The sequence below is a fragment of the Phacochoerus africanus genome, chromosome 3 (assembly GCF_016906955.1).
Source record: "Phacochoerus africanus isolate WHEZ1 chromosome 3, ROS_Pafr_v1, whole genome shotgun sequence".
Taxonomy (NCBI): Eukaryota; Metazoa; Chordata; class Mammalia; order Artiodactyla; family Suidae; genus Phacochoerus; species Phacochoerus africanus.
This window is the reverse complement of record NC_062546.1, coordinates 124,852,278-124,874,433: the sequence shown is the minus strand read 5'-3', so window position 1 is coordinate 124,874,433 and position 22,156 is coordinate 124,852,278. Positions and strand designations below refer to the sequence as shown.

The window sequence follows — 22,156 nt, the reverse complement described above, 5'->3', positions numbered from 1 at the left end:
CTATTGAAAAACAGATATAACCTATACATCCAGGAAGCTCAAGGAACTTCAAGTATGATAAATGCAAAGATAAAAAGAGACATATCATAGTAAAAATGTTGGAAGTCAAAGCTGAGAAAATCTTCAAAGGGGCAAGACAAAAAATGATGCATCACTTACAAGATAAACCCCCAAAGCCCAGCAGCTGAAAATGAAGGCTAGAAGGCAATGGAAGCGAGAATTCAAAATGCTCAAAGAAAAATATGAGAGATCTGGTTTTTCCACATCCTCACCAGTATTTGGCATTACCAGTATTTTTAATTTCAGCTACTTTGATAAGCATCTCAATTTAAATTCCTCTAATGGCTAGGGATAAACATTTTTTCTTGGCCATGCCCAGAGCATGTGGAAGTTCCTGGGCCAGGGATTGAACTCACACCACCACAGTGACCCGAGCCACTGCAGTGACAACGCCAGATCCTTAACCCATTGTGCCCACTTTTTAAAAATTAAATTTTTTACTCTTTTTTGTTTGTCATGTCTCCTGACATTCCTTTTGGTTTGATAGGTTTCTCATACTTCCCTTGATTCTGATGAACTTGACAATTTTAAAGAGTACTGGTTAAGTATTTTGTAGGATGCCCTTCTATTTAATTTGTCTGACGTTTCTCTTAGGATTAGATTGTGGTTATGGGTTTTTGAGAGCACACAGAGAAATACTGTCATCACTGCTTGTGAGGGTACATACTACTTTTTTTTTTGGCTGGAAGTTCCTGGGCCAGGGATTGGACCTGAACTACAGCAGTGACAACACAAGCATTCCTTAACCATTAGGCCACAAGGGTATGTACTATCAAAGTGATTCATCACTGTTGAAATTGACTTTGACCACCTGGCTGAGGTGATGTTTATCAGGGGTCTCCACTATAATGCTGTTTCACCCACCTCCCTCTTCCATACTGCATGCTTTGGATGCAGAGCCTACATTCAAGGGTAGGATTTATGTCCTCTTGGACCTAATCCTCAAGGACTAGGATTTAGGTCCTCCTGAACATCTTAGGTGATTGCCATCCATGTATCTTCTTTGGTGAAATGTCTCCTCACATCTTTGTCCATTTTCTAACTGGATCATTGTTTTTATTTACTTGTAAGTATATATCCTATAGATCAGTCCTTTATGAGATACCTGATTTGCCAATATTGCCTCCCAGTCTATAGGTTGTATTTTCATCTTCCTAAGAGAGTCTTTCACAGATAAAAAAGGTCTTATGAAGTCCATTTTACTGATTGTTTGTCTTTTATAGATGGTGTTTTTGGTGTCATGTCTAAGAATTGTTCACCAAGCCCTAGGTTCTAAAGATCTGCTCCCAGGTTTTCTTCTAAAAGTTTCATAGTTTTATATTTCATGTTTAAATCTATTATCCATTTTCAGTTAATTTTTGTATAAAGTGTTGAGGATTAGGTTGAGGTTCTTTTTTTCCTCTCCAAACATATAGATGTTCAACACTATTTGTTAAGATGGCTTTCCTTCCTCCACTAAATTGCTTCAGCACTTTTTTTTTTTGTCTTTTTGCCTTTTCTAGGTCCGCTCCGGAGGCATATGGAGGTTCCCAGGCTAGGTGTCCAATTGGAGCTGTAGCCACCGGCCTATGCCAGAGCCACAGCAACACAGGATCCGAGCCAGGTCTGCGACCTATACCACAGCTCACAGCAATGCTGGATCCTTAACCCACTGAGCAAGGCTAGGGATCAAACCTGTAACCTCATGGTTCCCAGTCGAATTCGTTAAACACTGCGCCAGGACGGGAACTCCGCTTCTGCACTTTCATCAATAATCAGTTGGGCATGTGTGGATCTATTTCTGCATTTTCTACTCCAGTCCAGTCATCTACACACCTATCCCTCTGCAAATACCAAGCTGTTTTGAGTATTACAGCTAAATCAGTTTTATTACTGGTAACAACGATTTCTCTTATTTTTTGAGATAATTTTCACTATATTTATTTATTTTTTTTTGTCTTTTTGACATTTCTTGGGCCGCTCCCTCGGCATATGGAGGTTCCCAGGCTAGGGGTCGAATTGGAGCTGTAGCCACCGGCCTACGCCAGAGCCACAGCAACGCGGGATCTGAGCCACAGCTCACGGCAATGCTGGATCATTAACCCACTGAGCAAGGGCAGGGATCGAACCCGCAACCTCATGGTTCCTAGTAGGATTCGTTAACCACTGCGCCACGACGGGAACTCCAATTTTCGCTATTCTTGTTTCTGTGTCTTTCCACATAATGTTTAGAACAAGCTTCACTATGTTTATAAAAACCTTTGAGATTTTGGTAGGAATTGTAGTCAATCCAGGGAGAATTGACATCCTTGAATTTTTAAAATCATGAATATTGTCTCTTCATTTATTTAGATCTTCTTTCATTTCTTTTATGAGCATTTTGCAGATTTTACCGAACATGTCCTATACGTTTGCTAAATTTGTACCTAAGTCTATCATTTTGGGAGGAATAACTATACATAGCATTTTGTTTTCAATGTTTCCTCAATATTCCAGGTATCTAAAATTAAAATAGATATTTTTCATGTTGATACTGTATTCTGTGAACTTGCTGAATTTATTTATTAGTTACAGGAGGGTTTGTTTGTTTTTTTTTTTTTTGTAGACTCCTTGAGATTTTCTACGTAGAAAATGATGTTGGAGTTCCCATTGTGGCGCAACAGAGACAAATCTGACTAGTATCCATGAAGATGAGGGTTTGATCCCTGACCTTGCTCAGTGGGTTAAGGATCTGGTGTTGTCAAGAGCTGTGGTATAGGTCGCAGATGTGGCTAGGATCTGGTGTTGCTGTGGCTGTGGCTGTGGATGGCAGCTGCAACTCCAATTGGACCCCCAGTCTGGGAACTTCCATATGCTCTGGGTGTGGCCCTAAAAAGCAAAAAGCTAAAAAAAAAAAAAAAAGAGAGAGAAAAGAAAATGATGTCATTTGCAAATAGAGACACTTTTATTTACTGCTTTCCAACATGTATAGCATTTTATCCTTTTCTTACAATGTGGCTAGAACTTCCAGCTTTTTACTAACAGGTAAGAGAACAGGCCTTGACTTTTTGCTAATCTCAGGTAGAAAGACTTATGGTCTTTCGCCATTAAGTATAAATGTCAGCTCCAGTTTTTTTGGTAGACTTTTTTACCAAGTTGAGGAAGTCTTCCTCTTTTCGTATTTTTGAGTTTTTATCATGAATAAGTTTTGAATTTTCTGTAGCAATTGATACGATCATGTGACTTTGCTTTAGCTTTTGTTGTGGGTTGAACTGTGTCCTTCCAAAAGATAGGTGTAAGTCCTAACTCTTGGTACCTGTGAATGTGACCTTTGGAAGAAGGTCTTTGCAGATGTAATCAAGTGAAGAGGTTATAATGAGATAGGGTGGGTCCTGAACCCAAAGAGTCAAGAAGCACAGGGAGAGTGCTAGGTGGAGATACTAGGGAGAAATTGGAGTATGCAGTTCCAAGCTGAAGAGTACCTAGGGTTGCTGGCAACCACCAGAAGCTAAAAAGAGGTGAGGAAGGATTCTCTCCCACAGCCTTCAGGAAGGGCATGATCTTGCTGATAAGTTCATGCTGCTCTTCTTTTTCTAGGTTTTTTTGTCTTTTTAGGGCTGCACCCACGGCATATGGAGGTTCCCAGGCTAGGGGATGAATTGGAGCTGTAGCTGCAGGCCTACGCCACAGCCACAGAACAAGGGATCTGAGCTGCATCTGCGACCTACACCACAGTTCAAGGCAACGCCAGATCCTTAACCCACTGAGCAAGGTCAGGGATCGAACCTACATCCTCATGGATGCTAGTCAGATTCATTTCTGCTGAGCCACGATGGGAACTCCCTTTTCTAGTTTTTTTGATGTAGAAACTTTGAGCTATTCCTCTTTTCTTATATAGGCATTTAGTGCTATACATTTGCCTATAAATGTATGCAACTAAAGTATACATTTATGCTTTAGTTGCCTTTCACATACTTTGGTATGTTGATTGTTATTTTCATTCAGTTTTTTAAATTTCCCTTGAGACTTGCTCTTTGAGCCATTATTTAGACATGTGTTGTATAATTGCCATGGCTTGGAGGCTTTTCAGTTATCTCTGTCACTGGTTTCTAGTCCACCATAGTCAATGAAGATACTCTGTAGGATTTCAATTCTTCCAAACTTGTTGAGGTTTATGATTCTAAATATGGTCTATCTTGATATATTCTGTGTGCACTTGAGAGAATTTGTATTCTGCAGGTGTTGGAGTGTTCTATAAATGTCTACAAGATGTTGGTTTGTGAACATCCTTGCTGATATTCTGTCAAGTACTTTTTTTTTTTTTTGTCTTTTTAGGGCCCCACCCTTGGCATATGGAGGTTCCCAAGCTAGGGGTCGAATCAGAACTGTAGCCTCTGGCCTACAGCAGAGCCACGGCAACGCCAGATTGGAGCCACGTCTTCAATCTACACCACAGCTCATGGCAACGCCAGATCCTTAACCCACTGAGCAAGGCCAGGGATTGAACCAGCAACCTCATGGTTCCTAGTTGGATTCGTTTCCACTGTGCCACGACGGGAACTCCCTCTGTCAAGTACTTCTATCAATTGCTGAGAATGGGGCATTGACGTTCTAACTATAATCGCACATTTGCCTATTACTCCTTCAGTTCTGTTTTTGTTTCAAGTATTCTGAAGCTCTTGGTTTCTGTTGCCCATTTATATTTATTTAAATGTTCAGTGCAAGGAGTTCCTGTTGTGGTGCAGCAGAAACGAATATGACTAGGAACCATGAGGTTTCGGGTTCGATCCCTGGCCTCACTCAGTGGGTTAAGGATCGGGTGTTGCCATTAGCTGTGGTGTAAGCTGCGGATGCAGCTTGGATCTTGTGTTGTTGTGGCTGTGGCATAGGCCGGTAGCTGTAGCCTGGGAACCTCCATATGCCATGAGTGAGGCCCTAAAAAGCAAATAAATGAATAAATAAATAAATACATATTCAGTGTATTTATTTAATTAATTTTTTTGGCTGCGTCCATGGCATGTGGAATTGCAGAGCCCGGGATTCAAACCCACACCACAGCAGTGACAATGCTATATCCTTAACCTGCTGAGCCACCATGGAACTCCTGCCTATGTATTTTTTTTAAAATTTATTATTATTTTTTTAGTAGTTATTTCCCCAATACTGCCTATGTATTTTTAATCAACGTGTAATGTCTTTCTTTGTCTCTAATAATTTCCTTTCTTGTGAAGTCTACTTTGATATTAACCGCTCTTGTTTTTTGATTAATTTTTGTACTGGATATATTTTTTCATACTTTTACTGTCAATCTGACACATTGTATCTGAAGTTTCTTATAGGAAGAATAAAGTTGGATCCCTTTTTTTATTCTCTCTGCCAATCTTTTTTCTTTTTCTTTTGGGTATTTTTGTCTTTCTAGGGGCAAATCTGAGGCACATGGAGATTCCCAGGCTAGGGGTCTGACTGGAACTACAACTGCCAGCAGACACCAGAGCCATAGCCAACACTGGATCCAAGCCTTGCCTGTGACCTACACCACAGCTCACAACAATGCTGGATCCTTAACCCACTGAGAGAGGCCAGGGATCGAACCCATGTTCTCATGGATGCTAGTTGGGTTCACTAACTGCTAAGCCATGACGGGAACTCCCTCTGCCAATCTGTTTTAATTGGTATGTTCAGACTGTTTACACTGAAGGTAACTACTGATACATAAGGCTGAGTCCATTATTTGTTTTCTATTTGTTCTCTGTGCTTCTTGTTCCTATTTCTCTTTTCTTTCCTTTTTTCCATCTTTATTTCTTCTTCTTTTTTTTTCCCTTATCTTTTTTGGCTGCCCTGTGGCATATGGAGTTCCTGGACCAGGGATCAGATCCGAGCTGCAAATGTGACCTACGGTGCAACTTCGGCAATGTTAAGATTCTTAACCCACTGTGCTGAGCCAGGGATAGAACTCGTATCCCAGTGCTCCAGAGATGCCACTGATGCTGTTGTGCCATAGTGGGAACTTCTCCATCTTTATTTCTTTATATGAATATGACTTTAAAGCTAGGCAAAACAGTTCAATTAAGTGCAATAGTCAAAAGATTTGGCACAAGGTGATTAACATGTACATACATACTCCAATAGAAGATTTAGGAATCAATATATTCAGCTGTTAAATTGCCTTTCTTGAGATGGCTTTTGCAGAGGGAGTTTCAAAAAGCACTAAGACTCCTTTAATATGAATTATAATGTTACCAAGGAAAACTGTAAATATTTTATTGCTATGATATGGAATTCTTGTGGTATGAAGAAATGTTTGGTGGCTCTTATCCTGCTTCCACCAAGAGCCCACATTCTCTGACTTTGGAAATCTTTCCCTCTGTGAGGACAAAAAGCTGGGCAGTGCAGCTTTTCCATTCAGAAACTGAACTGTCAAGGCCCTTCACTCCTGCTAACAGGTACCAGTCAGTGCCACCCAATTCAGATTCATCCTGAGACTTCAAGGAAACTCTCAGAGAAGCTTCCCACTAGAATTTATTTGAGGGAATGAGATATGTGACAACTCCTTTGAAAACTTACGCTTCTCTGTGCAATGATTATATTTGAGACTAATGACACTTCAAATTTATCCAGAGAGATTTTGCAGATATTTGCAAAGTGCTATCATCCATTGTTTTTTGGTCTTTCTAGGGCCACCCTCACGGTATACGGAGGTTCCTGCATCCTCATGGATACAGTCAGATTCGTTTACACTGAACCATGACAGGAACTCCAGCCATTTTTACTACATGTGGGTTTTATTCTCACGTTCAATAACCACAAAAACATTTACTGAGTGCTATCCCTGGCCCATTCCAAGGGCTTCACATATGATAAATAAAAGGTCCCCTTTTGGTTTTTTTTGGTCTTTTTAGGGCTGCACTGGCGGCATGTGGAGGTTCCCAGGCTAGGGGTGGAATGGGAGCTGTAGTTGCCAGCCTACACCACAGCCAAAGCAACGTGGGATCCGAGCCGTGTCTGTGGCCTACATCACAGCTCAAGGCAATGCTGGATCCTTAACCCACTGAATGAGGCCAGGGATCAAACCTGCATCCTCATGAATGCTAGTCAGATTTGTTTCCACTGAGCCACAGGAACTCCTAAAAAGTCTTTTGGAAAATACACTTCTTAGGGCTTGTGATGTCCACACACCTGCACATCTTGGGACTATGTTAGACCATGTCCAATAACAGTCCATTACAGCTCTTCCTCAACTACTCTGTGGGCTAAAGGGGTCATCTGTCACCACTTGGGGAGCTGGCAACACCTGCTATCACTTACTCATTACAATAAGATTTCAGTAGCTTTCTGAGGCAAAAGATAATTTTCCAAATTTTAAACTCAAGTGTTTATTTTGCCTAAGTTAATAAAGTCTTGAGACTTTATAACAAAAACATGGTTCTTTTTGAAACTGGAATATTGATTCTGTCTTTCTATTCTACTTTTTTGCTTTTTAGGGCTGTATGTGCAGCATATGGAGGTTCCCAGGATAGGGGTCTAACTGGAGCTACAGCTGCCGGCCTACGCCAGAGCCACAGATCCGAGCCATGTCTGCAACCCACACCACAGCTGGTGGCAACACTGGATCCTTAACCCACTGAGTGAGGCCAGGGATGGAACCTGCAACCTCATGGTTCCTAGTGGGATTCGTTTCCATTGCAGCACGACAGGAACTCTCCTCTATTCTACTGTTTATTTCGATATAGCTGAGTGAAAGGCCAATTGCATGCATTCACATCAGACATTTCTGGAGAAACTTACCTTTGACCCGGACGTCACTGTACCGCTGAAAGTGGTGGTAAGCCGCTTTCCAGGGGTTCCGATAGTGTCGGAGCAAAGTAATGGGAGGTCTTGGACGCACTGGGACATACCTCACACCTTCTTCATCTATTCAAAAGAGAAGAAAAAGAAGACATTAAATAGCTTACGATCTATTTGCAATGATCCTCCTGGTGTAATTCCTGCAGGTGAGCTGTAAGTGAAATCTGGCTGGTAGACAGTTTCAAGGAGGGACTCTGGACTCAAGTGGGATGCTTCCCGAGACAACAGTTAGCTCAAGTGTGCATTACCAATATACTCCTTGGGAGGAGACTTGCGCTTCTCGGCCTTCACCAGAAGACTCTTGGCAGTGGACTTCTCGTCGTCCGTGCTGTTGGTCTCCATCATATCCCCTTCTTCTGTTGAAATCACGTGCTGCTGCTTCCGAGGCTTTTTCCTTGGGGAGGCACCGGGTGGTAGGTCACTTGTCGGCATGGACAGGTTGTTAGCCAGCAATGCCAGTGATGGAGACACGGTGTTGGTAGCCAGGGGAGGAACTGCTATCATAGGAAAAAGAGCGCACATGTCTATGAGAACCCAAACACAGTGGCAAGTGCTACTTGATTTCCATCAATGAGAAAGAGGAGAGACAGAAAAGAAAGAGAGCTCACATTTATGGAGTCTTCTGTGTGCCCAGGACTGTGCTAAGCACTCTAATTGTGGCAGACGCTGCCAACTGCTTCCCAGTTCCTCACAACTTCACCTCCCTCAGCGAGCTCCCCTCACTTTAAAATGGGCATGCTGGAGTTCCCATTGTGGCTCAGTGGTTAATGAATCTGACTAGGAACCATGAGGTTGCGGGTTCGATCCCTGGCCTTGCTCAGTGGGTTAACAATCCGGCGTTGCCGTGAGCTGTGGTGTAGGTTGCAGACGCGGCTCGGATCCCGCATTGCTGTGGCTCTGGCGTAGGCCGGTGGCTGCAGCTCCGATTCAACCCCTAGCCTGGGAACCTCCATATGCCGTGGGAGCGGCCCAAGAAAAGGAAAAAAGACAAAAAAAAAAAGAGTTCCTTTAAAAAAATAAATAAATAAAAAAATAAAATGGGAATGCTGCCACTCAGCTGAAAGACCGTATGGACCAGTCTCCCCCCAGAGCTCAGTGTGGGCACTTGAAATGAAAATGCTAGTGCTCTGAAGATCTTTTTTTTTTTTTTTTCTTTTTGGCCATGCTAGGGTAATGTGGAAGTTCTTGGGCCAGGGATTCAACCTGCATCACAGCAGCTGATGAGTCCTTAACTGCTAGGCCACCAGGGAACTCCTGGTGTAAAGAAGTTTCCATGAAAGAAAGAAGGAATGACTCACTCCTTGCTGCTGAGTCCTTAACTGCTAGGCCACCAGGGAACTCCTGAAGTACTTTAAAGAAGTTTCCATGAAAGAAGGAAGGCATGACTCACTCCTTGTCTTCCTGTGACTCTGGAGCTCAGATGGAATAGCTGGAGTTCCAGCAGTTATCTTGCATCAAGAGCATGAGGGTCAATGCTAGGGGTGGCTGGCGCCTGGATCCCTAGTGGTTTTATGGTGTCCACATACTGTGCCTGGACTGTCTGCTTCAGGATTTGCTTTGAGGAAGATAATAAAACCTTCTATGTTCAAGCCACTATTTTTCAAGCCATTGAGCATAAATTTTTAGGAGGTAACTCATTAACTCAGACAATCTTAATAATCTGAGTGAGCAGGCATTCTATCATGTCCTGATTTAAAGATGAGAATATGTGGCACAAATCATACAAGCAGGATATGAGAGAGGTGGGAGCTGAGCGAGACAGTCTGGTTTAGTTCAGAGCTTGGACTCTTTAACTACTTTAGTCCTCTGCCTCCAGATAAGCTTCATTCTTAGTATGGACTCAACAACTGTTGCTTGGGCTTGTATGGGTCAAACCATGATGAGAGTTCACCTTGATTTTTCTTCTGACTTTGGCTCCATCCTTCCCCTCCATCTTCCTCAGCCACCCACTCCCAATAGTCATACCCTCAACTCTGTGATTACATCTCAATTTCTAGCATCCGACTTTCCAGCCCAAAGCAATACCTTTACAGATCACAGCTCTTTGTAACTCACCTCCAACAATTTCTAGAGCCATTTGCAACTGTTACCCATTATCCAGACCCTCCCCCTCCTTTTTTTGCTGTCGCACATGCCTCTAATATCCTCTCTCTCCTATCACTGGGTTTTAATTCTCCCATCATCATTTGCTTTATTTATTCATTTCCTGTCCCTTCTCTTGCTTCACTGTACTCACTGAGCAAAAGCACAACAGCTTAAATCTAACTCTTCAACTATCTGCACCTGTGCAGCTGAATGTAACCAGAGAAAAACAGCAACTCAGACAGGTCTCCCATCAGCTGCTCACTGACCTCAGGCAGGCCTTGCTGCTGCTGGACAACTCAGCTGCATCTGCTAAATCCATTCACCCTCCACACCACCTTACTCCCAGCCAATGAGCCTTCTTTCTATTTTACCGAAAAACAGAGAAATAATCAGAAGGAAACATCCCTAAATTCCCATCCCATGTGCCCACTTACCTGCATGGTGAGCAGGCACTTCTTTCTCTTGGTCTCCACAAAGACAGATCCCTTCACAGACACAACAGGTCCCACTCACTCTCACCTTCTCAGACATCACTTCAGGAATTCTCATCTCCTTTCCCTGCATTATCAGTCCTTCCCCCCTCTAATGGATCATTCCCATTAACATATGCAAGTCATTTGTCCCATCTTAAAAGTAACTTCCTGTTGGCATCATTTCCCTTCAGACAGTGCCCTTCCTTTTTTGGGTGCTTTATAACAAGATCCTCAAGGTGTTTATACTCACCATCTCTAACATCCCCCTTCTAGCTTTCTCTTGAGCCCACTCCGCATCATGTTCTGACCAATATTATTACATGGAAACTGCTCAAGATCTCCATGACCTTAGTGTTGCTCAGTCCTTACCTTAATCGATCTCTCAGCAGCCGTGACCCTTGTCCTGGCTTTCCAGGACACCACATATACCAGGGTATTTTATCCCTCTCCTCTGGCCCCTGCATTGAGTCTCCTTTGCTGGCTCTGCCTCTTCTCCCTCCTCAAAATGGTGCACTGCCCCAGGGCTCAGTTCACAACTGCTAGTTTCTTATCAGCGCTCACTCCTCAGGTGAGCTTATCCAGGCTCATGGATTTAAACATAATTCATAAATACAAGGACAACTTCCCAATTTCTATTTGCGACTTAATTTTCTTCCAAAAGCTAGGCTCACAGATCCAACTGCCTACCTGATGTGTCCATCTGAGGTCTAACAGAGGCCTCCCACTCACCACAGCAAAAACCAACTCCTAACCTCTCCCTACACAACAGAGTCCCTGCACCCTCTCCTGTCTCAGCGAGCAGCACCTCTATGTTTCCAGTTACTACGACCAAAACTTTTATCGTTGCCTCTGATGCCAGTCTCTCACTTACAACATCCAATCTTTGAAGAAGTCCTCTCCGTTCCACACCAACAGTCTATCTAGACTGTCACCACTTCATACCACGTGACTGCTACCCTGGTTGAAACCTTCACTGCCTCCTGAAATTAGTGCACCAGCCTCTGAACATGTGCCCCTAAGGTGACCCTTGTTCCCACAGTCTTTCCCCACAGGGCAGCGACTGGTCTGTTATAACTGGAAGTGAGCTCAACTCCCTTCTCTGCTCAGAACCCGTCTAATAGCTCCCCACTGCCCTTAGCAAAGTCAAAGTCCTTACAGAGGTCCAAGGCTCTCACAATCCTGACCTGTTTCTCCCACTGCCCTCACTCACTCAGCTCATCTAACACCGCTTCTTTGCTATTCTTTGAGCACGCGAGGCATGTTCCTATCTTTGGCTTTTACATTTACTGCTCTCTTGGTCTGAACTGCTTTTTATCTATATATCCTCGTGGCCAGCATTTCATCTCTTTAATGTCTCAAGTAAGGCCTTCCCTTTAAAACACTTTTAAAAATCACAGCTCTAGCCCTAATTTTCCCTTATACTTTGTCCCTGCTTTATTTTACTGTCTACTGTCCTTGCTATAATGTAAGCTCTAAGAGGATGGCGACGTGCTTGTTTTGAACAAGCTTGTATCGTGCATGTCTGGTGCCAAGCCCTCCACAGTGTGAGGAATGACTACTGCCAGCCTCCTAGTACAGAAGGGTAAGAGGAACTATCCAGAACAATGAGAGAGATGGACAGCAAGATCGAGACTATTTTATTTCCCCTCCAGGGTTTATGCACATCTTTCAACGGAATTGCTGAGGCTAAACATGGGTACCACGGAAGGGTATTTCATGGTGTGATTAATGACAATAAATAAGGAAATAAATACATAGCAGGTTTCCTTTTCAGGGCTGCACTTGTGGCACATGGAAGTTCCCAGGGTAGGGATCAAACTGGAGCTGCATCTGCCGGTCTACACCACAGCCACAACACGGGATCCAAGCAACGTGGGAAACCTTGTGGATACTAGTTGGATTCTTAACCCATTGAGCCACAATGGGAACTCATTTTTTCTTCTTTTTTCTGTGGCAGGTTTAACAGCTGTAGACATAGCATGGCCACACCTCTTAACTGAAAAGACAGCAAGAGATGGGGGCCGTCATGCCAAAATGGTAAGAGGGTGATATGTGGTAACTACAGCACCAAGTTACTTACTTTCCACTTTGGTTTTGTCTGTGTTTCATCAGTATCATACACAGAATGCTACTTTCATAGTCAGGAAAAATTAAGATTCCATAATAAATTGTTAAAAAAACAGAAAACAAAACAAATGAAAAGAAAACCTCCAAAGTGACCTGCCTTTTCCAAACTAAAAGTTTAGAGCTAGGAAGAAAGAAAAGGGGTAATGGTAGTTTTAAGATTTAACTAATCACAAATAAGTTTAGAACTATTTTCAACAATACAAATTTTACTTTATTGCACATACACGGCAACAAAAAATGTCAGGGAATAAATTGTAAATTACTTACCCCTTTGCTATAATCACATTGTGATCCCTTTTTACATGGCAGTATTTTCTTTTCCTTTTTCTTTTTTTTTTTTGTCTTTTTAGGGCCATGCCTGCGGCATATGAAGGTTCCCAGGCTAGAGGTCTAGTCGGAGCTGCAGCTGCCGGCCTACACCACAGTCATAGCAATGCCAGATCTGAGCTGTGTCTGCAACCTACACCACAGCTCACGGCAATGCTGGATCCTTAACCCACTGAGTGAGGCCAGGGATCAAACCCACAACCTCATGGTTCCTAGTCAGATTCATTTCTGCTGTGCCGCAACGGGAACTCCAACATGGCAAAATTTTCTTAATGAGTACAAGAGGCTATGATTAAAGATATTCTTAGGGAAATAATAATCTTTTTCATGATTTTGGTAAGAAAATTAATTACAAAAGGGCAGCAAAATGGTTTTAGTTTTCAAAAGGCACTTTATGCTTCTTCTATTTATTAAAAACTAATAAAATACAAGTATAAAATGGGCATCAAGGAGTCAGGCTTCCTGCCTGAGGGTCACACAAGAGTTTGGACTCAGGAGATTTAGAGACTGGGTAAGAAGCAATTACCAATTAAGAGTATTCTGATAATGAACTTACCGGAAACCGGTCTCATGATGTCCATTGGTTCCACTTCTTCTTTAACTTTTATCTCAGGAACAGGAGGGCCCAAAACGGAGGAGAGACTGCCACCTACTGCTGCTGATGGTGGAGGGGCAGCTGCAATGGTAGTGATGGGTGGAGTGATGGGAACTGCTCCAGGAATGGTTGGAAGGGCGACGGCTGGTTGTGATGGGGGGCTAGCTGCTGTAATCATGGTTGGAATGGTTGGTGGAGGCTGCTGGGCGGTGGGTGGGACTGCAATGGTGGGCTGATCAGTATTTTGATTGGATATGGTCTCCATTGACACAGTGACTGGAGTAGCCATAGATACGTGGATTTCTGACTTGGGTTTGGCACTGAAATACAAAAGCAAAGATGATGTAGAAAGCAAGAACAAACTGCCTTAACTTGGAGCATCACAGAAAATTAGTTATTTGTGCAATTGTTTTTGTACAACAAACAGCACAACTAAAACTCTATTCCTTGATTTAACTAAATTAAATTAATTAATTTATTTTTCGCCTTTTAGGGCCACACCTGTGGCATACAGAGGTTCCCAGGTTAGGGGTCGAACTTGGAGCTGCAGCTGCCAGCCTATGCCATAGCCACAGCAATGTGGGATCTGAGCCGTGTCTGTGACCTACACCACAGCTCATGGAAATGCCAGATCCTTAACCCATTAAGCAAGGCCAGGGATCGAACCTACAACCTCATGGTTCCTAGTTGGCTTCATTTCCGCTGCACCACAATGGGAGCTCCATAATCCTTGATTTTAAAAATGAACTTAAAGGTAACTTTGAAAAGGAATTCAAGTTTTAAAATTATCTCCACCTTGGAGTTCCTGTTGTGGTGCAGTGAAAACAAATCTGACTAGGAACCATGATGATGGGGGTTCAATCCCTGGCCTCACCCAGTAGATTAAGGATCCGGCATTGTCGTGAGCTATGGTGTAGGTTGCAGATGTGGCTCGGATCATGCCTTGCTGTGGCTGTGGTGTAGGCCAGCAGCTATAGCTCTGATTTGACCCCTAGCCTGGGAACCCCCATACCGAAGGTGTGACCCTAAAAAGAAAAAAAAAATTAAAGAAAAAAAATTATCTCCACCATGACCCATTCCAATCAAGTTTTCATAAGGTGGTAATGGATTTAACTTATAAAACAAAGAACATTTTAAAGGAATCAATCAAACCACATCAATGAAAGACAACCAAGTTTCATTACAGTGTACTTTTTTCCTCCAAGAATTCCTTAATTCATGTTGCCTGAAGCGTTTTTAAAAAATAACAATTGTATTCCTACTTCATATGTAGTTTCTTGTAAACTTATTTTTTCTTATAAAAGAGGAAACTCATGAATATGGCAATGATCCAAAAGATATAAAAGAATACAAATTGAAAATAACTTCATCTACTTCACACGTCCAGCCCTTTACCCAAGGACACCATTCTTATAACTTTCCAGCATGTTTTACCAAAGATACTCCAGATATCTAAAGTAACTACAGTGTTCTAAAATACATATTTTGGACTTTCACTGTGACCAAAGCATAACCACACATCATTATTTCTGCAACAGCTCAGATTATAGCCCTACATGCTATGGCTAAAGCCAAAAAAGAAAAGATAAAAGTACATTCTTTTTTTTTCTGCCTTTTTAGGGCCATACCTATGGCATATGGAAGTTCCCAGGCTAGTAGCAGAATTGGAGCTGTAGCTGCTGGCCAACGGCACAGCCACAGCAACTTGGGACCAGAGCTGTGTCTGCGATCTACACCACAGCTCATCATGGCAACGCCAGTTCTTTAACCCACTGAGTGAGGCCAGGAAGCCAGTTTATATAAGAGACCTGAGCGTTCATGGATTTTGACATTTGCAGTGGCCTACCTTAGTCATGGAACCAATGCCCTTCGGATACTGAGGGATGACTACTGTAGGACTCCACTTATATGAAGTACCAGGAATAGTCCAATTCATTAAAAAAGCAAGCAAAACAGTGATTTCCAGGGGCTGAGGTGAGGAACAATGTTGTATAATGGGTATACAGTTGCAATTTTGCAAGATGAAAAATCGGAGATCAGTTGTGCAACCGTGTGGATGTACTTAATACCACTAAAATGCGTAATTAAAAAATGGTTAAGATGGTTAAAAAACCCAAAACTTGTATCTAATTAAGGAATTATATTCAGACTATGTAAACAACTCTGTAAACTCAACACTAAGGAAACAATCCCATTAGAAAATGGGCTCAACACATGCATGATGAACAGATTCTTTGCTAAAGAGAATATTCAGATGGCTAATAACCACACAAAATGATGCTCAACACGATTAGCTACTAGAAACATGCAAAGTAAAGCTTCGATGATATACTACCACACACATATCAGAATGGTGAAAATATACATCCTTTTTTTGCTTTTTAGGGCTGCACCTGCAGCTTATGGAGGTTCCCAGGCTAGGGCCTGAATTTGAGCTGCTACACCACAGCCACAGCCACAGCAATGCGGAATCTGAGCTGCATCTGCGACCCACACCAAAGCTCACGGCAACACTGGGCCCTTAACCCACTGAGAAAGGCCAGGGATCGAACCCACATCCTCACGGATCCTAGATGGGTTTGTTAACTGATGAGCCAAGAAGGGAACCCCTTTTTTCTTTTTCTTTGTTTGTTTTTTTTAGAATGGTAAAAAAAATATATATCCTATGATATCAAGCATAGGAAAGAATATGAGTATCTACAAAAAACCTCTTAGAACTAATAAATGAGTTAAGCAAGGTTATATAATAAACAGATCTCACGTGTTGCAGGTATGAATTTAAAATGGTACAGTCACTCTGGAAAATAGTCTGGTGGTTTCTGACAAAATTTAAAAAATATTGGAGTTCTCTTGTGGTGTGGTGGGTTAAGGATCAGGTGTTGTCACTGGAGCGGCCTGGGTCGCTGCTCTGGCACGGGGTTTGATCCCTGGCCAGGGAACTACCTTCCACATGCTGAAGATGTGCTCCCCTAAAAAAAAATATATATATATTTTTTGGTGTTTTCTAGGGCTGCTCCCATGGCATATGGATGTTCCCAGGCTAGGGGTCTAGTCGGAGCTGTAGCCACCGGTCTACGCCAGAGCCACAGCAACACAGGATCCGAGCCACGTCTGTGACCTACACCACAGCTCATGGCAATGCTGGATCCTTAACCCACTAAGCAAGGCCAGGGATCGAACCCGAAACCTCATGGTTTCTAGTTGGATTCGTTAACCACTGAGCCACGATGGGAACTCCCAAAATAAATTAATTTAAAAAATACAATGTACAGTGTAATGCAGCGACTACACTCTTGGGATTTTTATCCTAGAGAAATGAAATGTGTGTTTATCCAGAACTCTGCAGATGAATATTTAGAGCAGCTTTATTTGTAATAGCCCCAAACTAGAAATAACCCCAATGTACTTCAGTGAGCAAATAGACAAATAAATTCTGGTATATCCATATTTTTTTTTTCTTCTAGGGCCACACCTGTGGCATATGGAAGTTACCAGACTAGAGGTCAAATCACAACTGTAGCTGCCTGCTTATACCATAGCGGCAGCAACAGGGGATGCAAGCTGTGCCTGCAACCTACACCCCTACAAATCTATTCATGTGATAAAATCTCAAAGTAGTATACACCAAAAGAAAAAAAATTATACAAACTGGTGACATTTTAATACCATCTGTAGTTAAGTCAACAGTATTGTACCAATGCCAATTCTTTCATTTTGAAAATGTACTAGTTATGTAAAATGTAATCATTTGGGGAAGCTGGATAAAGGGTACATGATAACTTTATTATTTTTGCAGCTTCTTGCAAGTCTTAAATTATTTCAAAATAAGTATTTTATTTTATTTATTTTTTAAACATTTATTTATTTTTTATTATTTATTTATTTATTTATTTATTTATTTAGTCTTTTTTTGCTATTTCTTGGGCCACTCCTGCAGCACATGGAGGTTCCCAGGCTAGGGGTCCAATCGGAGCTGCAGCCACCGGCCTGCACCAGAGCCACAGCAACTCGGGATCCGAGCCGCGTCTGCAACCTACACCACAGCTCACGGCAACGCCGGATCCTTAACCCACTGAGCAAGGGCAGGGACCGAACCCGCAACCTCATGGTTCCTAGTCGGTGGTTCATTAACCACTGCACCACGACAGGAACTCCCAAAATAAGTATTTTAAAAATAAAAAATTCTTACCAGAGGTAAGAATTATCCTGGAATTAAAGAGAATTAAAAGATGAAGTAACCAGAGACATCAGCAAAAACACAACAAGATCTCTGAAAACTCCCTTTCATAAAAGCAACAAAAAAAATTGCCCCCCCCAAAAAAGAATGAAAGAAAAGTCAAACAACAACAACTTTTTCTGAACATAGAAATTAATCAAAGGCTATCAACAATCTGGCAAAATTATTCCAGAAAACAGACTGAATCTTGGTAAGAACAGTAAATTTTGCGGTGTTTTAACCTGCACTATTTCCATTCTTTCATCTCCAATTCCACACTCCAACAGTCCTCTTATCAGCCAACACCACATCCCAGTGAAAACCAGCAGCCTGACAGCTACCAGAGGGGTCATAACCACTACAAACCTTCCTCGCCAAAGAATGACCATTATAGGACCTGTTTGGTCATTATCATATGTAAGACTGACTTATTTGACCTGACTTGGAGCTTATCAGCACAAACATCCTTTTCCCGAGGCGTGTTTCTGGAAAAAATTAGAGGCAATCAGTCAGGTTCTCTGCTGACAACAGGGCAGACAATGAGCTAGCTAAAATACTTGAAAGGTGATATCCACTGGGGCTGTGAAAAGCTCTGACGTAGCATTTCTGGCAGTCTAGGAATCAACACAAATACACAGGACTGTCTGCATACCCATCCAGGGCTGTGGAATTCCACACTCCAACAGCCTAGGGAAGAACTCAAAGGGCCTAGGGAAGAACTCAAGGGCCCTAAGCACTCAACTCTGGCTGACTGTGAGACTGTGCACACAGGAAGAGTGGGCTAGGGCAGAGCTGTAAAGTGCCTGAGTGTTTCTGGGGTACCCAAGACATACCCAGTGCAACACCTACAGGCAAACACCTACAGTGCCTTATTAGTTCTAAGGATTAAAGAAATTTGTTCTTTCATCAGCTGACTATAAAGTTAACCAAGTGAAGATTTCAGTGGTTGTACTAGACAAAGACACAGGTTTAAAAGAATTAGTTCAGAAAAGTTACTAAACCACCACAACTACAACAAGGAGCAAAAGTAAAGCCAGGGAGGGGTGGGAATCAGATTTTCAGCGCTGCCAGATTATGCTGTTTAAACAGTTTTTGACAACAAATTCTGAGGTATGTATGTAAACAGACAAGAAAGGACTGTTCAGAGGAAAAAAGTAATAAAACTATCACTGAGGAAGCACAGATGTTAGACTTGCTAGTCAGACAATTTAACTTAGCTATTTAAAATAAGTTCCAAAAATTAGATTATGGTTAAAGAATGGCATGAAAACATCTCTATAAATTCAGAATATAAATAGAAATTATAAAAAAGACCAAACAGAAATTCTGCAGTTGAAAAGTATAAAAGCTTAAAGGAAAAATACTAGAGTGTTTTCAAAAGCACATTTTGGCAGGCATAAGGGAGTCAACAAACTTGAAGACAGGTCAACTGAGAGAGATTATCCAGTCTGAGAAATGAGGGGGTGGGGGGAGAAGCAGGGAAAACAAACAGCTTCAAGGATCTTTGAACAGTAATAAACGTATCTAATATATGCATAATGGGAATCCCAGAAAAGAAGGCGAGAGAGGGGCAGAAAAGATATGTGAAGAAATAATGTCCCAAATCTCCCCAAATTTGACAAAAAGCATCTATACAGGTATCCTCTGCTTGCTGCAAGTTTACGTCACTTCGTTTTTGCAAATGATCTACATTAGTACCTGTTTTCACTAACCAAAAGAAATCCCAAGAGGATTTTTGCTTTTATGAAAAAAGCTAACAGTAGCGTTCAGTATTTGTTTTGAAGTGTGCTGTTTTTAGAGGCACTGCACCTCAAGCAGTGAAAGTGGCACTGCCAAGCTCCTTCTGAGAACTACACTCAGCATCCTAGATTTAAGCTGCCACAGCCCTGGACTGTGGGTGCATCTGTGTTTTATCTTGATGTATTTTGTGCATCCCTTAGCAAAATGTGTCCTAACTTCTTCACTTTGTGCCATTTCAGTTTGCAAAAGGTTTCATAGAACACTCTACTTTTGGATAGTGGGGGAAAGCTACATATCTAAAAGTTCAATTTCCCCAAGCAGGATAAATTGAAGGAAACACATACCAATACACATAATAATCAAAATGCACGAGGAAGTATTTAAAAATTAAACTCTGTAATTTAATTGCACTAAACGGGTAATATATGAGCAAAATTGTAAAACAGTTAAATCTGGTTGAATAGTATTATTTTCTCTATTTTTCTCTACATTCATAGATTTTCATATTAAGAACTTAAAGAGAAAATGCTGTAAGGTAAAACTGAAGATATCACCTAGAAAGAAAAGAATTATTTCCAATTTAAAATTCTCCCAGCCATTATATAATTTAAGAGTATGGGTAGGACTTCCGTTTATGGAAAGATGGCATAACTTTCCTATTCCTCTTGCTAATAAGTATAGTTAAGAATCACTATTATTACATATAAAATAAAGGGCTGCTGAAGATGATGAGAAGACAGACTGGCTGGAATCGCAGGACACTGGGAATGACCAGGACTGAGATTCCTTTTTGCCTCCCTGATCCCAGACTGAGTGCTGGGGAGCTGGCCCATGGGAACGTCAAAGGGAACAGACAGAAGTCCCAAGAAAAGTCTCCCTCTAGCCAAAGAACCAAGAAAGGAGCAGCTTAGCAAGATGGAAACTTTTATACAATAATTGCTCTACTCTAGTGAAGCATCACAGAAACAACTGTGGCCCCACTCACTCCAGCAAAGGCTGTGGAGAACCTAGACTTCCACACTTTGTCAGGATGTAATGACACACCTTAATTCCCTCCCCCTCACCTCACTACTAAAGCTGTATCAACAGGGGCCAAGAAGAGAACCTGGGCTTCAACCCCCATATTGGAGGTAACGAGGCAATGTTTTCCCTTCCCCAAATGGGGCAGTTTGAGAGGAGGACTGCAAAAATAAAGCTGCATATATACTTGATCCTTGAACAACACAGGAGTTAGGGGTGAGAACACTTGTGCAGTTGAAAATCCACGTGTAACTTTACAGGTGACTAAAGCTGCATATATACTTGATCCTTGAACAACACAGGGGTTAGGGGTGAGAACCCTTGTGCAGTTGAAAATTCACGTGTAACTTTACAGGCGACCTTCCATACCTGAGGTTCTACAACCAACTGCAGACCTCTATAGGCGTATAGTGTTCATATTACTCTGTAATTATTTTTAAAAATCTGTGTATAAGTGGACCCGTGCCGTTCAAACCTTTACTGTTCAAGAGCCCACAAAAATTCCGGAGTCCATAATGCCTAAAATAGGAAACCATTCCCCTAATCAAGGGCCAGGTAAATCACAAATTGAGTATGAGATGAATAATGCAGCAATTATCTAACAAGGACTTTAATAGAGAGATCTTTAAATGTTTCAATAAGCAATCACGAATTCCTGTGAGACAAAAAAATTAAAAAGCTCAGTTAAGAAATCAAAGTTATAAAAAGAATCAAATGGAAATTATAGAACTGAAAAATATGTACTCTTTCTCTGTTACACAAGAGGTGCTCTAACAAATCCAGAGAGTAAGCCAAGAAAGAGGACACGTACAGGCTCCAGGTGATGAGCTGCAGGGAATTCAAAAAAAGCAGCACCAGGGACAAAAGCTGGGCATCAAGCCTAGAGAGAAACCGATGCAGACTGGAGGGATGCCACCAAGAACAAGTGAAACTGACAGAAATTGGATGGGTCTACCTTTATTCAGTTTTTCTACAGGTTTGCTGGAGAGTTTGAGGATGGATTAGTGACTGGCAGAGAAATCCTACGCAAACATGGGAAGTAGCCTTGTAGTACTATGTGACTTCTCAAATTCAAGCTTTAAATTTATTTTGCTAGATTTTGGATTTACTCTCTAAGTGCACTGTTTTCTGTTTTATAATATTCCAACTTTTTTTTAATGTTTTGTCTGAATTACTATTCATGTTTCAAAAGATGTACTGAGACATTTCTTTCCTCTTGCTCTAACCCAGACATCACCATCTCTACACAGCATCACTCTATTTCAGTATTTCACTGAATCTAAGTTGCTGACACCATACAATAGACCAATATTTTGTGTACCACTTAGAAAATATATTAATGATAGAATATTAACATGCCATCAATTTAAAGTTAAAGACTGAGTTCGGAGACACTGATAACATATGTTTGATCTTACTTGTATCATAATATGTTCTGTATAGGTTTTTGTTTTACCTTTGTTTCCTTTTGTTCACTTCTTTCATTTCTGTCCTCTGTGCCTACACTTTTCTGTTTTGTCTTCATTTTCTGATGGTTTGTTCTAGAGTTTTACTGACTTCTGTCAATTCATCTGTCATCTCTTTATGTTTTGTTTATTTATTCTTGGAAATTTTTGGATATCACCTTTATGTTTTCTTTCATAGAGGTGATGGTTATTTCATTAAGAAATTTATATTCACAGTCAAATATCTTGTTATAAATTTCATCTA

At 41.5% G+C, this 22,156-nt stretch overlaps 1 protein-coding gene and 1 long non-coding RNA gene across 8 annotated transcripts in view; one reads left to right on the top strand and one right to left on the bottom strand.

Annotated features, from left to right (window-relative positions):
- The window catches only part of SAP130 (Sin3A associated protein 130), a 94,923-nt gene that overhangs the window by 7,647 nt on the left and 65,120 nt on the right, over window positions 1–22,156 (bottom strand). For all 7 annotated transcript variants that reach the window (XM_047772593.1, XM_047772596.1, XM_047772597.1 and 4 more), the window contains 3 exons: window positions 13,432–13,790; window positions 8,112–8,360; window positions 7,804–7,929 (listed from right to left, as the gene is read on the bottom strand). In XM_047772593.1, coding sequence (XP_047628549.1) covers window positions 7,804–7,929; window positions 8,112–8,360; window positions 13,432–13,790 — 734 coding nt within the window. The remainder of the gene's footprint in view (window positions 1–7,803; window positions 7,930–8,111; window positions 8,361–13,431; window positions 13,791–22,156) is intronic.
- The window catches only part of LOC125123195 (uncharacterized), a 77,525-nt gene that overhangs the window by 54,908 nt on the left and 461 nt on the right, over window positions 1–22,156 (top strand). Inside the window, exon 2 of the long non-coding RNA XR_007134003.1 lies at window positions 12,379–12,458. This is a non-coding gene — a long non-coding RNA (uncharacterized LOC125123195). The remainder of the gene's footprint in view (window positions 1–12,378; window positions 12,459–22,156) is intronic.